Genomic DNA, 20,414 nt, shown 5'->3' with positions numbered 1-20,414 from the left:
TAGGTAGTGTATATAAAATCCTACTATGGCTGACTAGTCTTTGATGTTTTCCCTTAAAAGATCTGCGGCCATTTAAATCAAACCAAAAAATGCCATTTTCTTAATTTCCTTAATTCCAAATTTCAAAAGAGATGTGATAGCTAGGATCAAGGTCATTAAAAATCTCATGTATATGCAGCATTATTTCAGTATTTTGCTTGATCTAAATTAATTTCTTTCTCAATACACTAGCTTGTCATTTTTCATCCCTAAGTACAAAAATTGACATTTCCACTTGATAACAAAGACAGACAAGAGCAGAAAAAGACTTACAACAGTAGCATCATTAATTTAAATTTTAAAAAAATTTAATCTCTGGGATGAAAACCTTTTACGAAAAAGCATCCATTTTATTTTATTAGTACCTTACAGAGACTGTTTTCATGCAAAGATAAACATTTTGATTAAAAGATAAGGCTATTTTTTGCGGGAAGAAATTAAATAGTAATGTTGATTATAGTAATTAGGTCAGATAGATTAATATGCATATATATATATATTTAGAACAATTTAAGTGACAATGTACACATTAGATTACAGAAAAACTGGAAACAACTAAGAATGTGTTAAGTAAACAACATACAGTACATGTAAATGGTGTTATTTATATGTAAAGGCATAAGGAATAGGAACAGAACACCAACAGCTGCTAGATGTTTGCACCATAAGAACTGTCCCAACTGTGAGAATGTTCAAAAGAATAGCTACTTGAAAATTTACAGTGTTCCATGCTATAGGCAAGATGCCATGCAGGAAACACAATCATCCGTTTTTGCACTTGTGCAAGAAGAGCATTTAGATTGAGAATGGGAAAGGTGCTATATGAATAAAATGTATTGTTATTATTGTAAGAGCCATTTCCTAGTTACGTAAGATTCGTAAATGTTTTACTAAATGACAATGCATAATCTATGGGAGGTTCCTATAATCCCCAAAAGTAGAATTGAATTGGTATATTCTAGCCATTTCTAACTGCTCTGACTAAACATTATTCTCAGTTAGTGACCAGCCTTACCATGTGTAAGGTGTAGAGGGCACATGGTTTTAAACTGTGCCTGTATGCCTTTTGAGTGTGTAACATGCAAGACAAAGCGCTTAATTTAAGTGCTGCGCCATACACTCAAAGCACACTGAAGAAGAAGTTAAGAATCTTTAAGTACAGAAGAAGTAAAGAAATTTTAAGTACAGAAATAACTAAAGGTTCGCAAGAAAAGCAAAGTTTAGAGAAGATACATTTTTCCTTTTTTTTGCCTTTTATTCTATGTGTGTAACAACTTTTTTCTTTATTTTTCTGTGGATTATTTGCTTTTAATTTTCACTAAATACTTTTAAAACAAACTTTTGGACTGAGAGATTTCTTTTGGCACATGTTTTACCCATGCTTGAGCTCGCCTTATACTTCGGCGGCTACAATTATTATTTTTATATGCCTCAGTGGTGAAAGAACGTAACATGGTATGATTAGCCATTCTTCACTTTATTTCCACAGCTAGTAGAAGTCCAAAAAAAAAACTATTTACCAATCTTCTATTTTCTTCCAGTTTACGTTAAATGAGATACATATTATTTCTGGTACTGTCTCATTATTATCTGTGTAAATCTCAACCATCTACAGTAGACTGATAGTGCCTGGAAAATTCTAGATGCCCCTAACTCCATTTCATATCATATTCACACTAATATGGCTGTGTATAGTAATTTAACCACCTATGGTTTGGCTTGTTGTTGGTGTTTCCATTATTATAGTTTAGTTTCCTAGAATACGTCCTGAATCTATCACACTCTTGTCTGTTGTCCAATTAACTTTGCTCTCAACATGCATCCTTCACCTTCTACAGTAGGTGGTGAGTCCACATAGACATTCTATATAGCCTTTTTGAACTAAACCTGACTGAGCTATGAAAACTTCAGAGTAGAAATAATGCTTTGCTGGATTGAGTGGAACCATTGCATATTTTGGGTAATTGGATAGGATGCCTACTGGTCACCTCTTTCAGTAGGTACACAAGATATGGCCCACTGAAAAAATAATACACTGGATGAATTATATCTGTTGACTGGACTTACAGCCTCAGAAAGGGTTGAAAGAAGTAGCCTAGCCTACAGAGCTCAGCAAGTTGCCACACTGTCCCTCATTAGGATAAGCCAAATGAGAATGTAGAGAAGTGCCTTGTAGTATTTATTTAATCTCAGATAAATAATCCTGAGAAATGTTTAAATTGGTAAACTATTACTGCTGAACTCTGCCAGATCCAAGTGGTATAATCTGAAGAGTAGGCAGTTTCCCAACAGGAGGAGCTATGTATTCCTCTTCTCTCAGTAGTCTGAGAAGAAGTTTTTTCTCATCCCTGGGCCACCTGTAGATATGTGTGTTCTGAAGCCAACCAGGGACATGCTCCTGAATAGAAAAGAAAAGAAAAGTACTTTAATGACTGAACAAACTAACCCTTATAAAATAGGATATTAGTCACATTGTTTGTGTTCTCTTATAAAATAACTCTCAGTTAAAGGTTCTCTTCATTTCTGCATAAAGGTTTGCTGATCAAAAGCAATAGCTAATATTGAGGCCTGTTCAAAATAAACTATAGAATCTGTATAATATATGTGATTTCATACTTCATACTTTAATGTGCTTCATACTTTAATGTGCCATTAAAAAATACCCACCCCTTATTGATTTCTTGTATGACTGCAAATTTTTGACAATAAATGTTTCCAGGTCTTTAAACAAAATATATTAGGTAAAGGGCACCTGAGTGAAGATGTAACTTTTTTTTTTTTAGAACAAATGACTTGATATTATCTTCCTCCATGAAACAGACTGATTAAAGTTTTTCTGACATAAAGCAGATTCTTAATTCATGCACGTACAAACATGGAGCATGTCTGAGGATTAGTGCGAATGAGCCAAAAATGTCAGGAACCAAAACAAAGTGACCAGATGTAAACCAGGAGTGAGGTGCAAAGTCAAAAAAGCTGGTTATTTTTTGTTGCAAAATCAAAAACAGATAAACAAAGGGCCTACTTGAGTGACAGCAACTAACTACAATAAGGAAGAGTTGACAATAAGTGTTATTCACCAAAGGATAATAAATAAAGTGACTGTCTCATTTAAATATCATCACAGCAACATAATAAGCATGATGATTGTGGTCATGTGACACCTCAAAACAGCACTGCAAAAATAAACTTGACAGGAATGGTATCATAATTTAAACAACAATATAACAACATAAGCTGTCCAAGTCCTGCTGCAGCAAAGTGTCCCCACAGCCCCACACTACCACCACCAGGTTCTATTTTTGGTCTGATATTCTTACTCTGGAATGCTGCATTTGTTTTTTGCCAGATAATGCAACCCATGTCATCCAGAAAGTTTAGTTTTTTTCTCATTTGTCTTTGTACATTCTCCAAAAATGCCTGAGGATCATTCAGGAACTTCCTGACATGTCAGACACAAAACATTTATCCTCTTGGATAGCAGTGGCTTCTGCTCTGTGAAGCCCAATTTTGTGGAGTATCTTTCTGACCCTGAAATCGTGAACACTGACCTTTACTGAGGCAAAGGAAGCCTGTAGTGGGTTTTTTTTTTTTGTTTTGTTTTTTTTTGAAACCTATGAGACTTCCTGGATAATAGTAGCATGTCCATTCCTGGGAAAACTTACTACAGTTCCAAATGTCTTTGGTTTGGTGGAGCCTTCGAACTTCAAAAATGCTTCTGTAGCCCTTTCCAAACTGATAGATATCAATAACTTTTTTTCAGCCTCTTGAAATTTTTCTTTTGATCATGGCATTGTGTTCTTCTTGAATATTTGTCCTGGGAACTTTTGAATACAGCGTCCATCAGTGCTTTGCTCATTAGATGTAATAAATATAATAAGTTCAACAATGTATTATTTGTACATTCTCATGCCCTTTATCTAATATTAGATTTTGCAGAAGACCTGAAAACATTCAGTTTTGAATAGAAATGGAGTAAATACTCTTTCACAGAATTATTTTTCACAGATGACCAAAAGTTTATAATTAAAATAGTACATCACACTCTGTACATGGAAAACAAATGTATTAGGCTGACTCAAAATATTATACTCACTTTAGTTGCATTTGGGAAAAGCACTGGTACAAATCTGAAATTCATGCTTCCTTGCTGTATAAACTCTATCTGCATCTGAAATTAGAACAATGACAAAAATAAAAATGCTTAATCTTTCAGAAAATGAAACATCTTAAGTGGAATGAGGTAGGAGGCCCAATCCATTTCTGACTTACAGTACTGTGCAAAAGTTTTAGGCAGGTGTGAAAAAATGCTGTAAACAAAGAATGCTTTCAGAAATATAAATGATTGCTTATTGTTATCAATTTACAAAATGCAAAGTGAGCGAACAAAAGAAAAATCTAAATCAAATCAATATTTGGTGTTACTACCTTTTGCCTTCAAACCAGCATCAATTCTTATAGGTACACTTGCACAAAGTCAGGGATTTTGTAGGATTATAGTCAGGTGTATGATCAACCAATTCTACCAAACAGGTGCTAATGATAATCAATGTCACATGTAGGTTGAAACACAGTCATTAACTGAAACGGAAACAGCTGTGTAGGAGGCTTCAAACTGGGTGAGGAACAGCCAAACTCTGCTACCAAGGTGAGGTTGTGGAAGACAGTTTCATGTCATGGCATGATTGAGCACAGCAACAACACACAAGGTAGTTCTACTGCATCAGCAAGGTCTCTCCCAGACAAAGATTTCAAAGCAGACTGGGGTTTCAAGATGTGCTGTTCAAGCTCTTTTAAAGACGCACAAAGAAACGGGCAATGTTGAGGATCGTAGATGCAGTGGTGGCCAAAGAAACTTAGTGCAACAGATGAAAGACACATCAAGCTTATTACCCTTCGAAATCAGAAGATGTTCAGCAGTGCCATCAGTTCAGAACTGGCAGAAACCAGTGGGACCCAGGTATACCCATCTACTGTCCGGAGAAGTCTGGCCAGAAGTGGTCTTCATGGAAGAGTTGCAGCCAAAAAGCCATACCTCCGACATGGAAACAAGGCCAAGCGACTCAAGTATGCACGAAAACATAAACTGGGGTGCAGAAAAATGGCAGCAGGTGCTCTGGACTGATGAGTCAAAATTTGAAATATTTGGCTGTAGCAGAAGGCAGTTTGTTCGTCGAAGGGCTGGAGAGTGGTACAATAATGAGTGTCTGCAGGCAACAGTGAAGCATGGTGGAGGTTCCTTGAACGTTTCGGGCTGCATTTCTGCAAATGGAGTTGGAGATTTGGTCAGGATTAATGGTGTTCTCAATGCTGAGAAATACAGGCAGATACTTATCCATCATGCAATACCATCAGGGAGGTGTATGATTGGCCCCAAATTTATTCTGCAGCAGGACAACGACCCCAAACATACAGCCAAAGTCATTAAGAACTATCTTCAGCGTAAAGAAGAACAAGAAGTCCTGGAAATGATGGTATGGCCCCCACAGAGCCCTGATCTCAACATTATCGAGTGTGTCTGGGATTACATGAAGAGACAGAAGGATGTGAGGAAGCCTACATCCACAGAAGATCTGTGGTTAGTTCTCCAAGATGTTTGGAACAACCTACCTTTGAGTTCCTTCAAAAACTGTGTGCAAGTGTACCTAGAAGAATTGATGCTGTTTTGAAGGCAAAGGGTGGTCACACCAAATATTGATTTGATTTAGATTTCTCTTTTGTTCATTCACTGCATTTTGTTGATTGATGAAATTAAATGATTAACACTTCCATTTTTGAAAGCGTTCTTTGTTTATAGCATTTTTTCACACCTGCCTAAAACTTTTGCATAGTATTGTATATTAATCTTCCTGGCCAGCAAAACACTTAGACAACTGTAAGAACTGTTTGTCCTGAAGTGACACTTAAATGGAAAGTGTCTGAAAAGATCAAGCCAAGCTAAGATCAACCACACAGCCATAGGATAAACAAAATATACATACTGTACATTCAAGTTTTCTGTCATCTTTATTGGTCATGTGGCAGTCCTTTCAAATCAAGCTGTAAACAATACAGTCCCAATTTCTCTATTTAAATTTGAAATGTCAGTAGTCAAGTAGGCAGCCTTGAACTACCGATGATTTTGTGTAACTGTAGGATATTTCTGCTAGAGTAATAACATAATGGGTTGTCATTCTGAAATATAGCACAGATTGGAAAACTGTTTGATATCCAATTCCTTGTATATACACTGTGGGAAATAGTTCATTAGTTAGTTTGAACAAAATCAAGCTGCTTAGTTTGTTCATCATGGGTAAACTGTGTATCAGTCATCCTCTGACAAAGACACAGGCTGCCACAGTCACTAATGTCTAAACAAAACAAACTGGGTCAAGTGGATTTATTTAATCTTCTCTCATTCTCAAATCAGCATAATCTGATTTGGTGGATTAGGATTATTCTGTGTTGTAGGGTGCTGAAGTCTGTTGTAGCAGCCACTGGATACAATGCAGCAAGATAACTTTGGACTGGGCATTGGTCCATCACAGGATCCTCTCACACTAACACAGGGCCAATTTGTAATCCCCATTTAAGACATAACTTGCATGTCTTTGGAGATTTTGGAGGAAAACCAGAGTACCTGGGGAGAAGATGCAAAATCCACATGAACATTAACAGAGCAGAGGGTACAAATCCAGGACTGAAGAACACACTTGTATCTCACTCTAAAATTGCTGTGAGAATAGGTGCTTAAATGATGGACTGAATATGTTTTACTGTTAGGTAACTGAACTTTTAATTTAATAATTATCTCTCTATTATATAAAAAAATCCTGTGACAAGACAACACTTTTTGAAAGATTTTTTCAAGTCCCACGAGATGAGACTTGAAAAGAAGATGAGATTTTTTTCAAGTCACGTCCTCCTCTCAACCATATTCAACCACACACACAGTAATCTCACCTCTCATTCATGTGAATGCTTTTGATGGACACAGTTTCTGCTCTCTCAACTCTTATAAATTTTAATGTTTCCTCACTTTAAGTTCCCAATTAAGGAAGATGTATTATGTCCAAATCTTATTGAAGAATTTCATCAGAAAGGGTTATCAACAGAAAAAATGAGTACACAGGCAATCCTGGCACTGAGAAATGATGAAGTCAAACGAGTTAATGCCAAAAATGTCGATTGGTTACACAGCAAATTGGTTAAATGTGTGTCAATAGACTATGCTGAAATGGTTGTGATCATGCGTAAGGTGAAAACATCAACTTATAATATCCCAAAGAATATCTACAACCATTAACATCATCTGGTCTTCCACCACATGAATTACTGTAGAAAGAAGGATGTATCCAAGAAAGGTAATGGAGTACATCTTCCACAGATAACATTACACAACAGAGGAGATCTTGATATGCTATTCGTATTAAAACGTTAACAGTTTACCGTTAGAATCGCTTTTGCAAAGACAATTAACAAATCTCAGAGCCAAACATTTGAAAAAGTCATTTATTTAATAGAGAGAAAGAAGTGAAATTAAATCATGTGCAGTTATACGTTGCATTGTCACGATGAAAGTCCAAACACAGAATCAAAATTTAATGTGATACTGATGAAAATTTGATTTAAAAAATTGTTTTTTACTGAAGTCTTACAGTAATAGTGCAAGCTTAAAAAGTATTTGCGTGTTAATGTCAAAGCCAAACAGAACAAAATCGTATTACACAACGAATAACTAACGCAACATGAAACATAATTTACTTTTAAATTATTACGTTTTACTCTTTTTTAATATGGTTAATTACTCGCTGTAATGTAAAATAATTCTATTATGCATATGTAACAAGTCCCATGAAAATAAAAATGTTTAAAAATTGTACATCCGCATCCCCATACACGAGTGGCAGAACCGCAAAGAGTCTAGCACATAGCACAGGCTTGGGGGTTGGTGAGCGAAGTGAGCAGGGGGCAAAGCCCCCTAGTAATAATTTAAAAAAATTTATAAATGTGGAAAAAATCGAAGTGGAGCCCACATTACTTTTGGAAGTAATCCACATGTGACTTGTTTGCTGATGTAAATCTCAAAAAGTTTTGCGTTTTTAATATTTCTCTACTTTAAAATGTACTGTAAAAGTAAATTTATCTCACACTTCATATTCAAGCTGGTTGAAACTGGAGTAGGAGGACACGGTTTCAGGGATGTAGAGGAGATCACAGAGTAATTACAAAACTAACCTCTCATATTTCTCAAAGATAATAATTCCCTGTTTGTTGGTCCCTTCACTGCACTGCATGGTTATATTCCTGCCCGTGAGACTGTATAGAATATTTTTTAATGATGCATAGATGGAACAAATGAGGATTATTAAAGTGTTACCGACAGTAATTATCAATGTTGGTAGTTAATTGAACATGTCAAACCACTGCATACCTTGTCTATTTCAGAATGCTAAAGTGATTACCTCCCACAGTACTTAATCCTTCCGTTTGCTTGCTCTGTATCAGTGGGTTGACGAATGGGTATTTGGTCCAAATAAAATATAATACTGTACATTTTCCAAATCAATAATGAGTGTACTTCAATTACATTTTTGAAGTAATTAAATTAAAACAATAAACAAAGAAAGAAGGAAAAAGTTATTCTAGACCTGTAAGCCACATGGGCAGGTGGCTGCAATCTTGTGCATAATAAAGACCTCACATTTATACATCTTGTATGTTACTTTTTGAAATTTGGTACTTAGGAGGAAAATGTTAATAATTTTCCTGAAAAAAGACATTTATCATCTGATAAGAATACAAATAGGCTCAGATGCTCTTAATATTTTATTTGAACTCTGAGTACAGTATAGATTTTATAGGGTCACTATTGTCAACTGCACAGTACAGTGGAATTATTGCTTACATGCTCAACAAGATGCAACATGTTGCCACTCTCTAGCACCATGATTGGCATGTATAACTACATTATCTCAAAACCAGATGTATCTCACAATAGTTTGCAGCACTACCAAACATTAGGAAAAGGGCTAATATTGCTTACAAAGTAAGCAGTTCAAATTTTAAAACCGTATTTACTTAGGCACAATTCTGAATTACAAATGATGATAATATTTCTTTTGGATAAGGATGTAGACTGAGCCTGGATTCAAGCCCAGGACTTTGAAGCTGCAAGGCAGAAAATAAAAACAATAAAAAATAAAACAAAAGACTAACACCATAAAGCACTTTTGGGTCCCTTGCCTTTATAACTGTTTAAAAAATACAAAGAAAAGTGGCCGAGTTGAAGACCAAAAACATAATGGAAGGCACATTGTAGATATGCCTATTTTAAAAGCGCTAAATAAATGTAATGAATTATTATTATTATTTTCATTGATTCAGCTGAAAATGTGTATGCTTTTTTTGGGTGGTATGATTTTGTGAATGTGATTTATGTAGAATTCGAATTTATGACTTTCTTGTGGGCATAATTTTATTGTAATTCAATTAAAATTTTGTATGTATGTGTTACTTTTAAATAAGGACCAAATATTTTAAATGTTTCATTTGTTAAATAAAATTGTTCTCCTGATATGAAAGATAAGGCAAAGGTACTTACTTCAGCAAAGAATGAAACAAGTGCCTGTTAACTAAAAATGTCTTTCGATGAAAATTTAGAGCTCACAACACAACCTGATCTTCACTGCAGTCCCTATACTGTATACCCAAACCCTATACTGTGTCATTGAATTTTGAAATGATATGTAGCTGCTTAGAATGCCCACTAGAGAGATGCTGTACCCTATACTATACCTCCTATTGGTATACAGAAGAAGAGAGTAACATGAAAGAATATGCTGATCTGTGCATTTGATAATATATTAAAGTGCCAAGTTGGTAATTCAGAAATAATGTGGTAACAGTAAAAAAAGAGGCATTGCAAACAAACATCACATGGCAGGCATGTTGAGATACTCTGCAAGTGGCAGGTGTACAAATGAGTGTGTTCTGGAGTTGAGCTGAAACATGTATTATTTAATGTGAAAATAAAAAAATACAGAATACAGCAATAACAAATACCTTAAGAAGCAATGGGGGATAAGAAACCAGAAAATGAAATAAAGTATTTATAGACATTACTTCCACCTGGTGGTAGAGATTGGTTTCTGTAGATTTCAATGATAAAGCAGCTAACCCTCTAAAAACATTTTAATGCCAAGTTCAAATTAAATTAGATCCAAGGAAATAATGTGTATCTAATTGTCATGAGGATAACAGAGTTTGAATAACTGAACATCAACCATGAGCCAAAGGATCATATTTAGTAATACACTTAACAAGCATATAACAAAAAGAAGCAATAAATTATATTGTTATAAAGCAACACATCTAAAACTCATTATACTTTGCAACAGAATAAAATTGACTGAATGTTCACTTTCCATAAGTGTTACAGATCAAGAAATGAAGATCAGAATTAAAGCCATTCGTAGGCAATCTATTTCCTGTTTCTCTTGTTTTCTCTGATCTAGCCTAAAAGAGTTAATCTGTCATCACTTAGCATGTCAAAAATGTCTAGTCCAGTGATTCTTATCCTTTTTTGAGTCACGGACCCCTTTAAGAATCTGATAAAACCTATGGACCCCCTAACTGGAAAAAATAGAAAAATTATTCTTAGCCAGTTTCTACTCATGACCCTTTGTTTTCAATGAAGAGCTCTTTTTAAATTAAAGGCTAGGATCAAACTTCATTATGCCTGTCATCATTTAAAATATTTCCACCCTGTCCATTAATATTAATCTATTTGCATTGAATAAAAAAATTCAACCTCTTGAATCTACCCTCATAACTCATCTCCTACACTCCATGTACAGATCTAGTGGCTCTTCTGTGGACCTTATGTTAAGGTTTAGATTATTCCAAATGTGTCTATACAGCTTAAGCTTAAACTATTGTGATTCACTATAATTCAGTATTATGTCAGCCTTTTTTAATAATTACTGTACACTGTCTGATTGACAAATCCAACAGGACTGTCTTTTTTAGCTTGAAATCCCTCCAATTAGTATAGATCTATTTTTTGTTCGTACTCTTGGCATATGGCCAGCTTTAGAGTATCTACTAAATTGCTCATTTGAGTGTCATATGTAAATGTACTCAAGTGCTTTGCTGATATTTTATCTAATAAATAAAAATAAGCCACATCTCCAGTAATAATTCAGAAAATATTCCTTGTACCATAACCAGCTATATTTATTGTTTCTGGGAAAAAATAAGACTAGTGTAGGAGGCCAGACCTGTAGCTATAGGACACCCAAACACAAGAATGATCTACCTACTAACATTACAACCCAAATCCTCCCTCCCACATATTGTTCACCTATATTGCTTTACAAATACACTAACTCTTTAAACAGACTAAGTCTCTGACTTTCTGTCTGTTTTTACTTGCTGTAATTGCAGTTGGTCTGCCTTGGAGTACACATGATGACACAAATGATGGACCTGTTTTTAGATGTTTTCTATTCAAATTAATTTGTTATTCATTTTTGCTGGGTAACCTGTTTCAGAATCTCATTAACCAGGGACAGTTAGAATCTAGATGAAAAAAAAAAAAAAAAAACACCCTGTGTGTTATACATATAACATCCGTCAGAATAATATTTCAGTTTATGTTAGATATCTTTTTTGAACACTGTATTTGTGTAATGGTAAGTCTCCCTAGAGTACAATATTAATCTTTTTATTCAAATGACATAACACCGTACACTCTACTACTGCTGAATGTTTTTATTGCTTGCATCAAGAAACCCAATATAAAGTACATCAAGAAAACATCCCACACAATCAACCTGAAATGCTGTCACCCAGAAAAATGAATTCATGTACATGTGGTTCATGAGTTTTTCACCATATCTTAGTCATCAATCAATCTCAATCCTCCAGTTTTCAGGATTTGTTTCTTTATGTACTGGCATCACACCTTTCTGCTTTTCACTGACAGGAGTAAAATTTGAACACTTTCATACTCATCTGCGACAATCTATGATGAGTGGTGTATACTGATATGTCTCTTTCTGATTGACTGTTACATTCACCTCTTAGTTAACTATCTAATCCTTCATCTACTTTGCACAAGTCTGGCTGGCCTCTGTAATTACTGGTCCATTGCTACTACGGGTTAGCTTATTAATAAATATTTTTTATGTTGTTGCCCATTCTCAGTTCATCTGTGTCAATGCAGTTTGTGAAAAATCCAGCAGTGTCTGTATTCCCAATGCATTGACACTAAAGTGCCAATGCTCCTACTATCAAGCTGGGTATAAAAAATGATGTGTGAAGGACTGATGTACCTAATAAGATGGCCACTAAGTGCATGAAAGTTACTCACAAGAAATGTATATCACCAAGCTGAGATCATCACCCACACAAACACAAAATTCACCCCAACAAAGTCCAAATGAACCATATTCTGTGCTTTTATGAGACATTGTAAAAAATGGTACTGTAATCTTTTTTTATACAACAGAACACATTACATAGACACAAGGTAGCTAGACAGAAAAATTCCAAATATGTACTTGATTAGGTATCTCAAAATAAGCAGCTCACAGAATAACAAACTACAATTCTTAAAAAACGGATAAGAAACATGCAAACTTGGATTGCTGAGCACTTCCAGCAATTAATATTTATCTTTTTAAATATTAAGTTTCCAACTGTGGCAAGAGTAACAAGACAGAACATATTTAAAGTAAACTGAATCCAGTTACTGTATAACTAGAAATGTAAATGATCAAAATATTAACATAAAGCCAATTAAAAAAAAGAATTGAAATACCCAAATTTTTTTAAGCAAGTAGTGAATTAAAACAGCACCTGCGTTTGTTAATCAGTAAGCCTGATATGATGTTAGCAGAATCAAACAAAATACAACAAGAATAATTCTGATGTAATACATACAGCTGCAGTATTTTAAGTTTGTTCTATAACCCCCATTTTCCAATAACAGACTTGATACGTATCAGTACTGACTCTACCGGTTAAATATTTCAGTACTCAGCGTTTTTATATGTTTCATTGTTCTTGGGATTCATTGTCAAATCTGTACAATGTGAAATGGACAGCCGTATAATGTTGTATATACACAAACATTTATTCTGAAATAAACCTGAACATTTACCATTTTGTGAATATATCTAGTGTGCAATCCATGTTCATCTGAAAACGTCAATGGGTCTGTGCCTTCTGTGTCCTGTTTGTATTTTGGGCTGACAGCCACAATAATCACCACTGAACTCTGTAAAGGTAAAAAAGTGTAAACTTTAACAAGAAATTGTCATATTCTTTGCCTGGTAAATTAAGATAAAAAGTCTTAAAATCTAAATGATATACTGTGTTTTATGGTAATGGTGCATAAAACAAAACCCAAACAAATAAACCAGCAGTACAACCCTGTTTATTATCGCATAAAAAAGGAACATTTGATATTAAATGCACACAGTTCACTTAACTGGAACACTCGAGTCATGAGCGATACCAAAAGATATTGTAAATCGTTCACAGCAGTGATGGACAATTTTACATGGATGTACTACCACCAGGTATTGTTTCAATTTAGATTATTCAGGATGCATTGCATAAGTGAGAAACACAGATTATGAACTGTATTTTGGGCAATAAAGAATCATGACAAAAATAACGGAAACAATATGATGTTAATAATATTTTTAAAAATGATGTTGTGTGATGAGTTACTTAAACTTTAGGAATGTTTGTCATAAGAATGTATATCAAATATAAACATTGTTGTTTAGTCTAAACTTTGACCTAATTAGATACAAGCGTAAAAATACAAAACCATACAACAATCTATATATATAATTCACTAAGCCGCCGACAAGTAGCCACCCATGGAAAGCACGATGGAAGGGATGCCAATGGAGCACACAGGAAGGAGCCACGCTCACCAACTCTAAGACCATTGGATACGACGAAAACTCGCAGAGCCACGCCCACCAACTGGGACGTGACGCCTCAGAAAACATGCCGTCATTTCTATTTTACTGTGCCACAGTCCACATGCAGCTCTGTGCCACGTTGACTTTTCATTAGTCAACCTCAGTGGAACCTTGGTTCACACAGAGGCAGCTCCAGAGAGAGACAGAGGCACACACAGGCAGCCCGAGAGAGAGAGCCGCGCACACACACACAGGCAGCGCCAGAGAGAGACAGAGGCACACACACAGGCAGCGCGAGAGAGAGAGCCGCACACACACACAGGCAGCGCCAGAGAGAGACAGAGGCACACACACACACAGGCAGCGCGAGAGAGCGAGCCGTGCAATCCTTTAAAACTGAGGTTAAAACACAATGAAGGAAGTAGTCTTTAAAAACCAATAAGCCCTGTGCCTCTTTTTCATTAGCGTCTCACCTGCTTCACCGATGCAGGCCCTGCAACAGTCGAGACGCTCTCTCAGCAGCTGACCTTCTCTGTGCCTGACTCCACTACTGTCAGTCGCCTGATTAAAAATGGCCTTTTGAAGGGGAGCTATGGACCCGCTATACCACAGGAATACATTGCCTTCGAGCCTGCTCTCGCTCACTCTTAACGTACCGGCTTTCTCTCTCTCCTCACTCGCTCGCACACTGCACAGAGGAGAAATGCCCGCAGCACGACTCCACCCGGAAACCGTTTCAGCCACACTTCCACGCCCCTCGCTACGCTGTGAGTGCGATGATTATTTATTTAAAAATGGCCTTTTGAAGGGGAGCTGTGGACCCGCTATACCACAGGATCACCTGTGACATTGCCTTCACATTGTTTTCCTTTTATTTATGATCCCGTCGAGCAGATCAGACACCCAGGCAAACAACACTGAATAATCAATAGCTGCAACCACTTTGCCCGCCCCAACTCCTCACCTGAGTCGGTTTCGTCTGTGTTCAGCAGTGTTTCCCAAACTCGGTCCTGGTGAACCCCTGTGGATGCAGGGTTTTGTTCCAACCAGATTCCTAATCATTAATGCCGGTGAAACTCATCAGGGATAAGTCGGTTTTTCAAACGCAGCCGTGTAGCAGATTAGTCTAGCAGGATGTAATAATCCGAGATGAATGCGCGCCCCCGTGCTGAGTGAAAAGCCAATGTATATTGAGTCCAGAAAACATGATCAGCAAGTCTTTGATAGGCTGCAACAAAATGATGAAAGAACGGGCGCATTTTTTTCTCACAAGCTGGGTGGGTGGGTGTTAGTTAGTTAATTAGTTACTCGAAGGATTTCAAGATTTAATATGCACAAGCGGTAACACTGCAAAAGCAGCCCAAACTAGAAAAGACGGCTGGCAAAAAGTGGCCGACAAATTAAACGCGTGTGCATTGTACTTACTGAAAGCAGCGTTACGAATTTTGCAAATGTTCATTTTTTCCCTCTGCTTAAAAAACATTTAAAAAGCGGCTTGATTATGCGGCGTATACTACGCCGCGGGTTGGTATGCAGCGTGTAAAACAGTTTGTTTGTCGCGGATAATTTGCCTTTTACTTCAACACAAAGACAATTTCCTGTTAGATTTGCCTTTGCGATGACAATTAATAAGGCACAGGGCCAAACTTTCAAAAAGATATGCATGTATCTGCCAAAACCAGTGTTTAGTCACAGACAGTTGTATGTTGCTATCTCCAGAGTTCCATCTTTTCATTCACTTACTGGTATGCCTGCAGGAACACGTGAAGCGAGCGAGCGACACACACACACATACATACATACAGGCGAGCGACAGAGAGAGCGCTGGACACATAAGAATAATAATACTTCATTACATTGATATACCGGTGTTTTCAGTATTCAAAGCGCTATCCACACAGGGAGGAACCGGGAAGTGAACCCAAAATCTTGCACAGTCTCCTTACTGCAAAGCAGCAACACTACCACTGCGCTACAAGGCAGTTAAAGAATACACCGGGCTCGATTTTCTTTTGAAGTGTTCACCCATCAATACATAATTATGCGGCGTATGCTACACCGCGGGTTGGCTAGCGGGTCATACGCTCACACTGATTACGTCCCTGCCCTTTGTACACACCCCCTCCCTCCCCCTCGCTACTACCCGTGGTCGGGTGACTTGGTGGATTATATATAGAAAAGCAGCCAAAACCGCAAAGAACAATGAAAAGTCTACGTGACTCACAGGTGCATGTGGACTGTGCAAACAGGAAAACGACTCAGGTGACAAGTTGGGGGTGGGCACATGAGCATGCAGTGCATACTAAATGAGAAATCAGCAGACTAGCATGATGGAGGGGGCGGAATGGGCGTCCTTCTCCTCTCCTCCCGTTCCGCCCTCCACGCCTGAGCACCTACCGATTTTTCAAATGTTAATTTTCTCCCTGTGCTTAAAAATCATTAAAAAAGCGGCCTGATTATGCGGCGTATGGTACGCCGCGGGTTCGCTAGTTGCATATATTCATGCTGTGATAGGAAGGAGAAGGAAAGATGAATTATGTGGGCTGGTCTTTTCTCCAAAACACTGGGTGGCAGCCTACCCAGTCTAGGAATGATTCCCACACAGACACCCGCAGGGCATGCTGGGTGCTGTAGTCCCAGAAGGCAGCCCTGTTGGGTTCTATGGGGTCCACCAGGGGGAGCTGCTGAGACTGCTAATCTCCACTTTGTAGAGCTTAAGCCTTACCCAGAAGTGATTCCGAGGGACCTGTATAAAATAAGCAGCTCTGCTTATTCTGCTCAGTCTAGGGAGCCAGAGTTGGGAGGAAGCAGACAAAGCTAATCTTGAGGAGTGGAAAAGAGGAAAAGGAGTCTGAAGAGTGTTTTGTGCTTACTTATGCCTGCTGCCCGCTGAAACCCGTGTGCAAGGTTTTCACATGATTAAAACCTTTTCTTTCCACTGAGACTTGTGTCTGGGGTGCTGCAATACCCCCTGGTGGTCACAAGTGGCTTAATCGGTGGGATTCCTGGCCGTCTGGTTGGCTGGAACCGGTTTCCCATATATATTCTGGTGAACAAAAGCTCCAAGAAAAAGCACCAATTCCATTAGAGTGGTTTGAAAAGATTACCTTCTAAAATGGGGAGAAACAATTCAAAGAAGAACAAGAAAACCACACGGTTGCAGATGAATGGAGTTTCCGTGGGTAAACAGGCCGAAGGAAGAAAAAGGCAGCTGGGCAGCAGGCCATTACACTACCATGGGGGTTACCGGGAGGCTGACACGCAGGATGACAAGCATCAGATGGAGGTATGCACTGAAGCTGGACATCACATGAAATTGCGACTCCCAGCATTCCCTGCAGTGGTTCTGATTGGTCTTCTGCTGAGGGTGCTGGGGCTGTTGGGGTCAAAGGATGTCAGCGCGTCTTTTAAAAAGGGGGCCGGTGACCAAAAGCAAAAAAAAGTTTTTGTAATTTGTGTTTCAAGTTCCTGTCTCTCTGCCTGCCTTGTTTTGGGTTACCTGTACTTATTTGTTTTGTCCTGGATCGTTTCGTGTTTGACGTCTGCATTGTCTGCCATTTGCCTGTGTTCATGAGGACTGTAAGTGGATTCATGGCCATCCTGCAAAGAAAGAAGCGCTCTTGAACCCGTCTTCACCATTTCAGGAACTAGCGGTAGGACTATCTTTACATTCCCATTCAACGTGCGGATCTCTGGACTATCTATTTTCACCATTACATTTCATCTATTGCCGTTTTTCATGAACATTTTTCATGATTTACTATGTGTGTTTTGTTGGTGCTTTGTTGTATTTAATGTGTAATCGCTGTAAGGGGAACAGGGGTGGTATCGTTGTTTTCATTTATTTCATTTGTTTTCATTACATTCTTTATTTGTTGTTTGATTACCGGATTGCTTTGTTTTTGTCTCTGTTTGTGAGTGAGTGCGTGCGTGAGGGTTGGGTCCCTGGAATCCACCATAAAAATAATCGCCATCTTCTCAACGGTGTGAATCTTAGCAGTACCGGACCGCTCCTTGCTGCTGATTGACTGTGATGCATCTCCAGCTGAGTGTTCTTGTGTTTTCTGTTTTGTTCCTCTTAACCCTTAAACCACCACAACCAGCTATACAATACAGTGGAATCTCGGGTAACGATTGTAATTCATTCCAAAATTCTGGCCGCAACCCAATTTGGTCGTGACCCGAAGTAATTTCCCCCATAGGATTGTATGTAAATACAATTAATCCATTCCGGACCGTACAAGCTGTATGTAAATATATATTTTTTTAAAGATTTTTAAGCACAAAAATTGTGAATTATACCATAGAATGCACAGTGTAATAGTAAACTAAATATGTTTACTTACTTCTTCTGTAATGTTTACTTCTTCTGCTTGGGCTCTCTCGATCGCTCGCGCTCTCTATCTCTCTCTCGCTCGCTGCACAGGGAATGCACAGGGAGAGACTGAACACGTGCAGAAATCATTGGCGCATACAAATTGGAAGGGAAACTGGCTTGTTTGTCACCCGAGTGTGTGGTCGTGAACAGATGCAAAAGTTTGGCAAACTTTTTGGTCGTAACCCGATTTGTACGTGGTCCGAGATGTTCGTGACTCAAGGTTCCACTGTAGTCGTTTCCCAGTGCCATTTGCGAGCACACAGGAGCTGATCAGTCAGTGCCGTACATTCATTGAGCAGCCAGCTCATGACCACTGCCAGCCCCTTGTGAGCAGGGGGGCCGAACGCACCCCTAGAAGACACGGACACCCCTCAAAAAAACCCTCTTAAAAAACACTGATAGACTACTTTCATATTGCTCCCTTACTTGCTGGACTTACTTGCCACTGCTCTGCCGCATGATATGCTTCTCGCGCGACGCTACGCATACTTAAAAGCCTGAACAGCACCTGTCCTTTTTGGCTGATTGCTTTGTTTCTCTCTCCTCCCCCAGACATCCTTTGCTCTTTTGAGGGTCCCGCTCCTGTTGTGCTCCCCTATGATGTTTGTCTATTCTTTAATCGAGAACTAACTACATACTAAGCTCGTTTTACTTCTGAAAGAGACATGTTTGTTTGAAGTGTCTGAATAAAGTTCCTGTCTCTACAATCTCCTGTGTTTCTGTGCAATTCTGTGACCCAAGCGTGAAACCCTGCAGCCTCACTGTCCCTGGGATTGAGCCGCTGCACTAGACTAGCCTGCAAGTATCAGCACTTACCTCCGTGTGCTTGCATGCAGCCGGTTCAAGCGCAGTTGGCTCAGTGATTTACTGAATTTCATCCATGGCATCAGTTGCACCTTGTACATATTGTTCCAGTAGTTTTTTTAAATAGTTTTTACAGTTCATTAGCAGTGTGTAAAATGATCAGGGTTGCAGTAATTGTGGTGCTCTTTGCATGAAAAAAATGTGTTCTATTAAAATTTCACTTTTTCTTTGTGAATTGTGACATTTACTTAAAGTGTAGCAAAAAAGTATTTGGTGTCCAGTGATGCATTAAACCCCAAGTATGTGGCAGTTTAAGGGTTAAAGCCCCAAGATGCCGCCGAAACGCCCTGCACCTTCTAAGGCTTCTGGCAATGAAAACGCACTTGCATGAATTACAGTACATATAGCAGTAACATCGGTATTTTACATTCTAGCACTGCGGGAGACATAGCAGTACAGTATACAGGTTTACCTTTACATTCTTTTTTTTAGGTAATGTATTAAGTAGAGTTTGAAATTAAATTAAAGTGTTTTGGTGTATTTAGGGTTTAAACTATAAAAATAGGCATTTTTTTAACCACATCCAAAATTCATAGTTTTTCACAATTCACGGGTTCTCTAGGAACGTAACCCCCGTGAATTTTGGGGGTGTACTGTACTGACAAAAAGACAATATTCTCTCGAATCTGGATATAGAACTCTCCAGATGTCAGAGAGATTATGGCCTTTAAACTGTAAAATTTCCATTTCAGTTTTAGAAGTTATAGTTGCAGTTACTCAGAATCTAGTTACGTCTCGATTTAGTAAACAATTAAAGTCTCTACATATGATAAGGCTATGAATCCTCATCCTAGGAAGTAATGCAGGTACCCTAGGTATAAATTCTCCAGCATCCATACCTGATGCATATATATTAGCCAAAACTCACTTGAATTAGTACTGATTCCCTATGAACAGGGTCAGACACTGTGAGAGAGACGATAATAACTTACTCTCTTTCCCTTCTATTCACACACTCCCCAACCCTCCCCTACCTTGCCTCCCCAAATAAGGATAAGATTAGGTACTTCAGAATCTCACTCCAGTGGCATGACAAAAAACACGGCATACCTAAAATGGGGACCTGACCAATCAAGGGGACAGTCTGATTCCAGGTGTTGTAGATAAAATGATAAAACAAACTTAATTACATTCTTGTAGACTGTAAGGTTTTTAATCTCTCTCTTTTGTTTTGCTAATGGCTCAAGGAAAATCAGTAAAACAATAAG

General features: G+C 38.0%; 1 protein-coding gene across 1 annotated transcript in view; it reads right to left on the bottom strand.

Annotated features, from left to right (window-relative positions):
* Nucleotides 1-325: 325 nt before the first annotated feature.
* The window catches only part of traf3ip2a (TRAF3 interacting protein 2a), a 45,647-nt gene continuing 25,558 nt past the window's right edge, over nt 326-20,414 (bottom strand). Inside the window, exons 8-10 of the mRNA XM_028797592.2 lie at nt 13,187-13,303; nt 4,136-4,210; nt 326-2,437 (exon numbers count right to left, since the gene is read on the bottom strand). Of these exons, the coding sequence (XP_028653425.1) occupies nt 2,270-2,437; nt 4,136-4,210; nt 13,187-13,303 (360 nt within the window). The 3' untranslated portion in view covers nt 326-2,269. The remainder of the gene's footprint in view (nt 2,438-4,135; nt 4,211-13,186; nt 13,304-20,414) is intronic.

The sequence above is a fragment of the Erpetoichthys calabaricus genome, chromosome 3 (assembly GCF_900747795.2).
Source record: "Erpetoichthys calabaricus chromosome 3, fErpCal1.3, whole genome shotgun sequence".
NCBI classification, from domain to species: domain Eukaryota; kingdom Metazoa; phylum Chordata; class Cladistia; order Polypteriformes; family Polypteridae; genus Erpetoichthys; species Erpetoichthys calabaricus.
The sequence above is the reverse complement of the archived record's forward strand: the minus strand, read 5'-3'. Positions and strand labels throughout refer to the sequence as shown.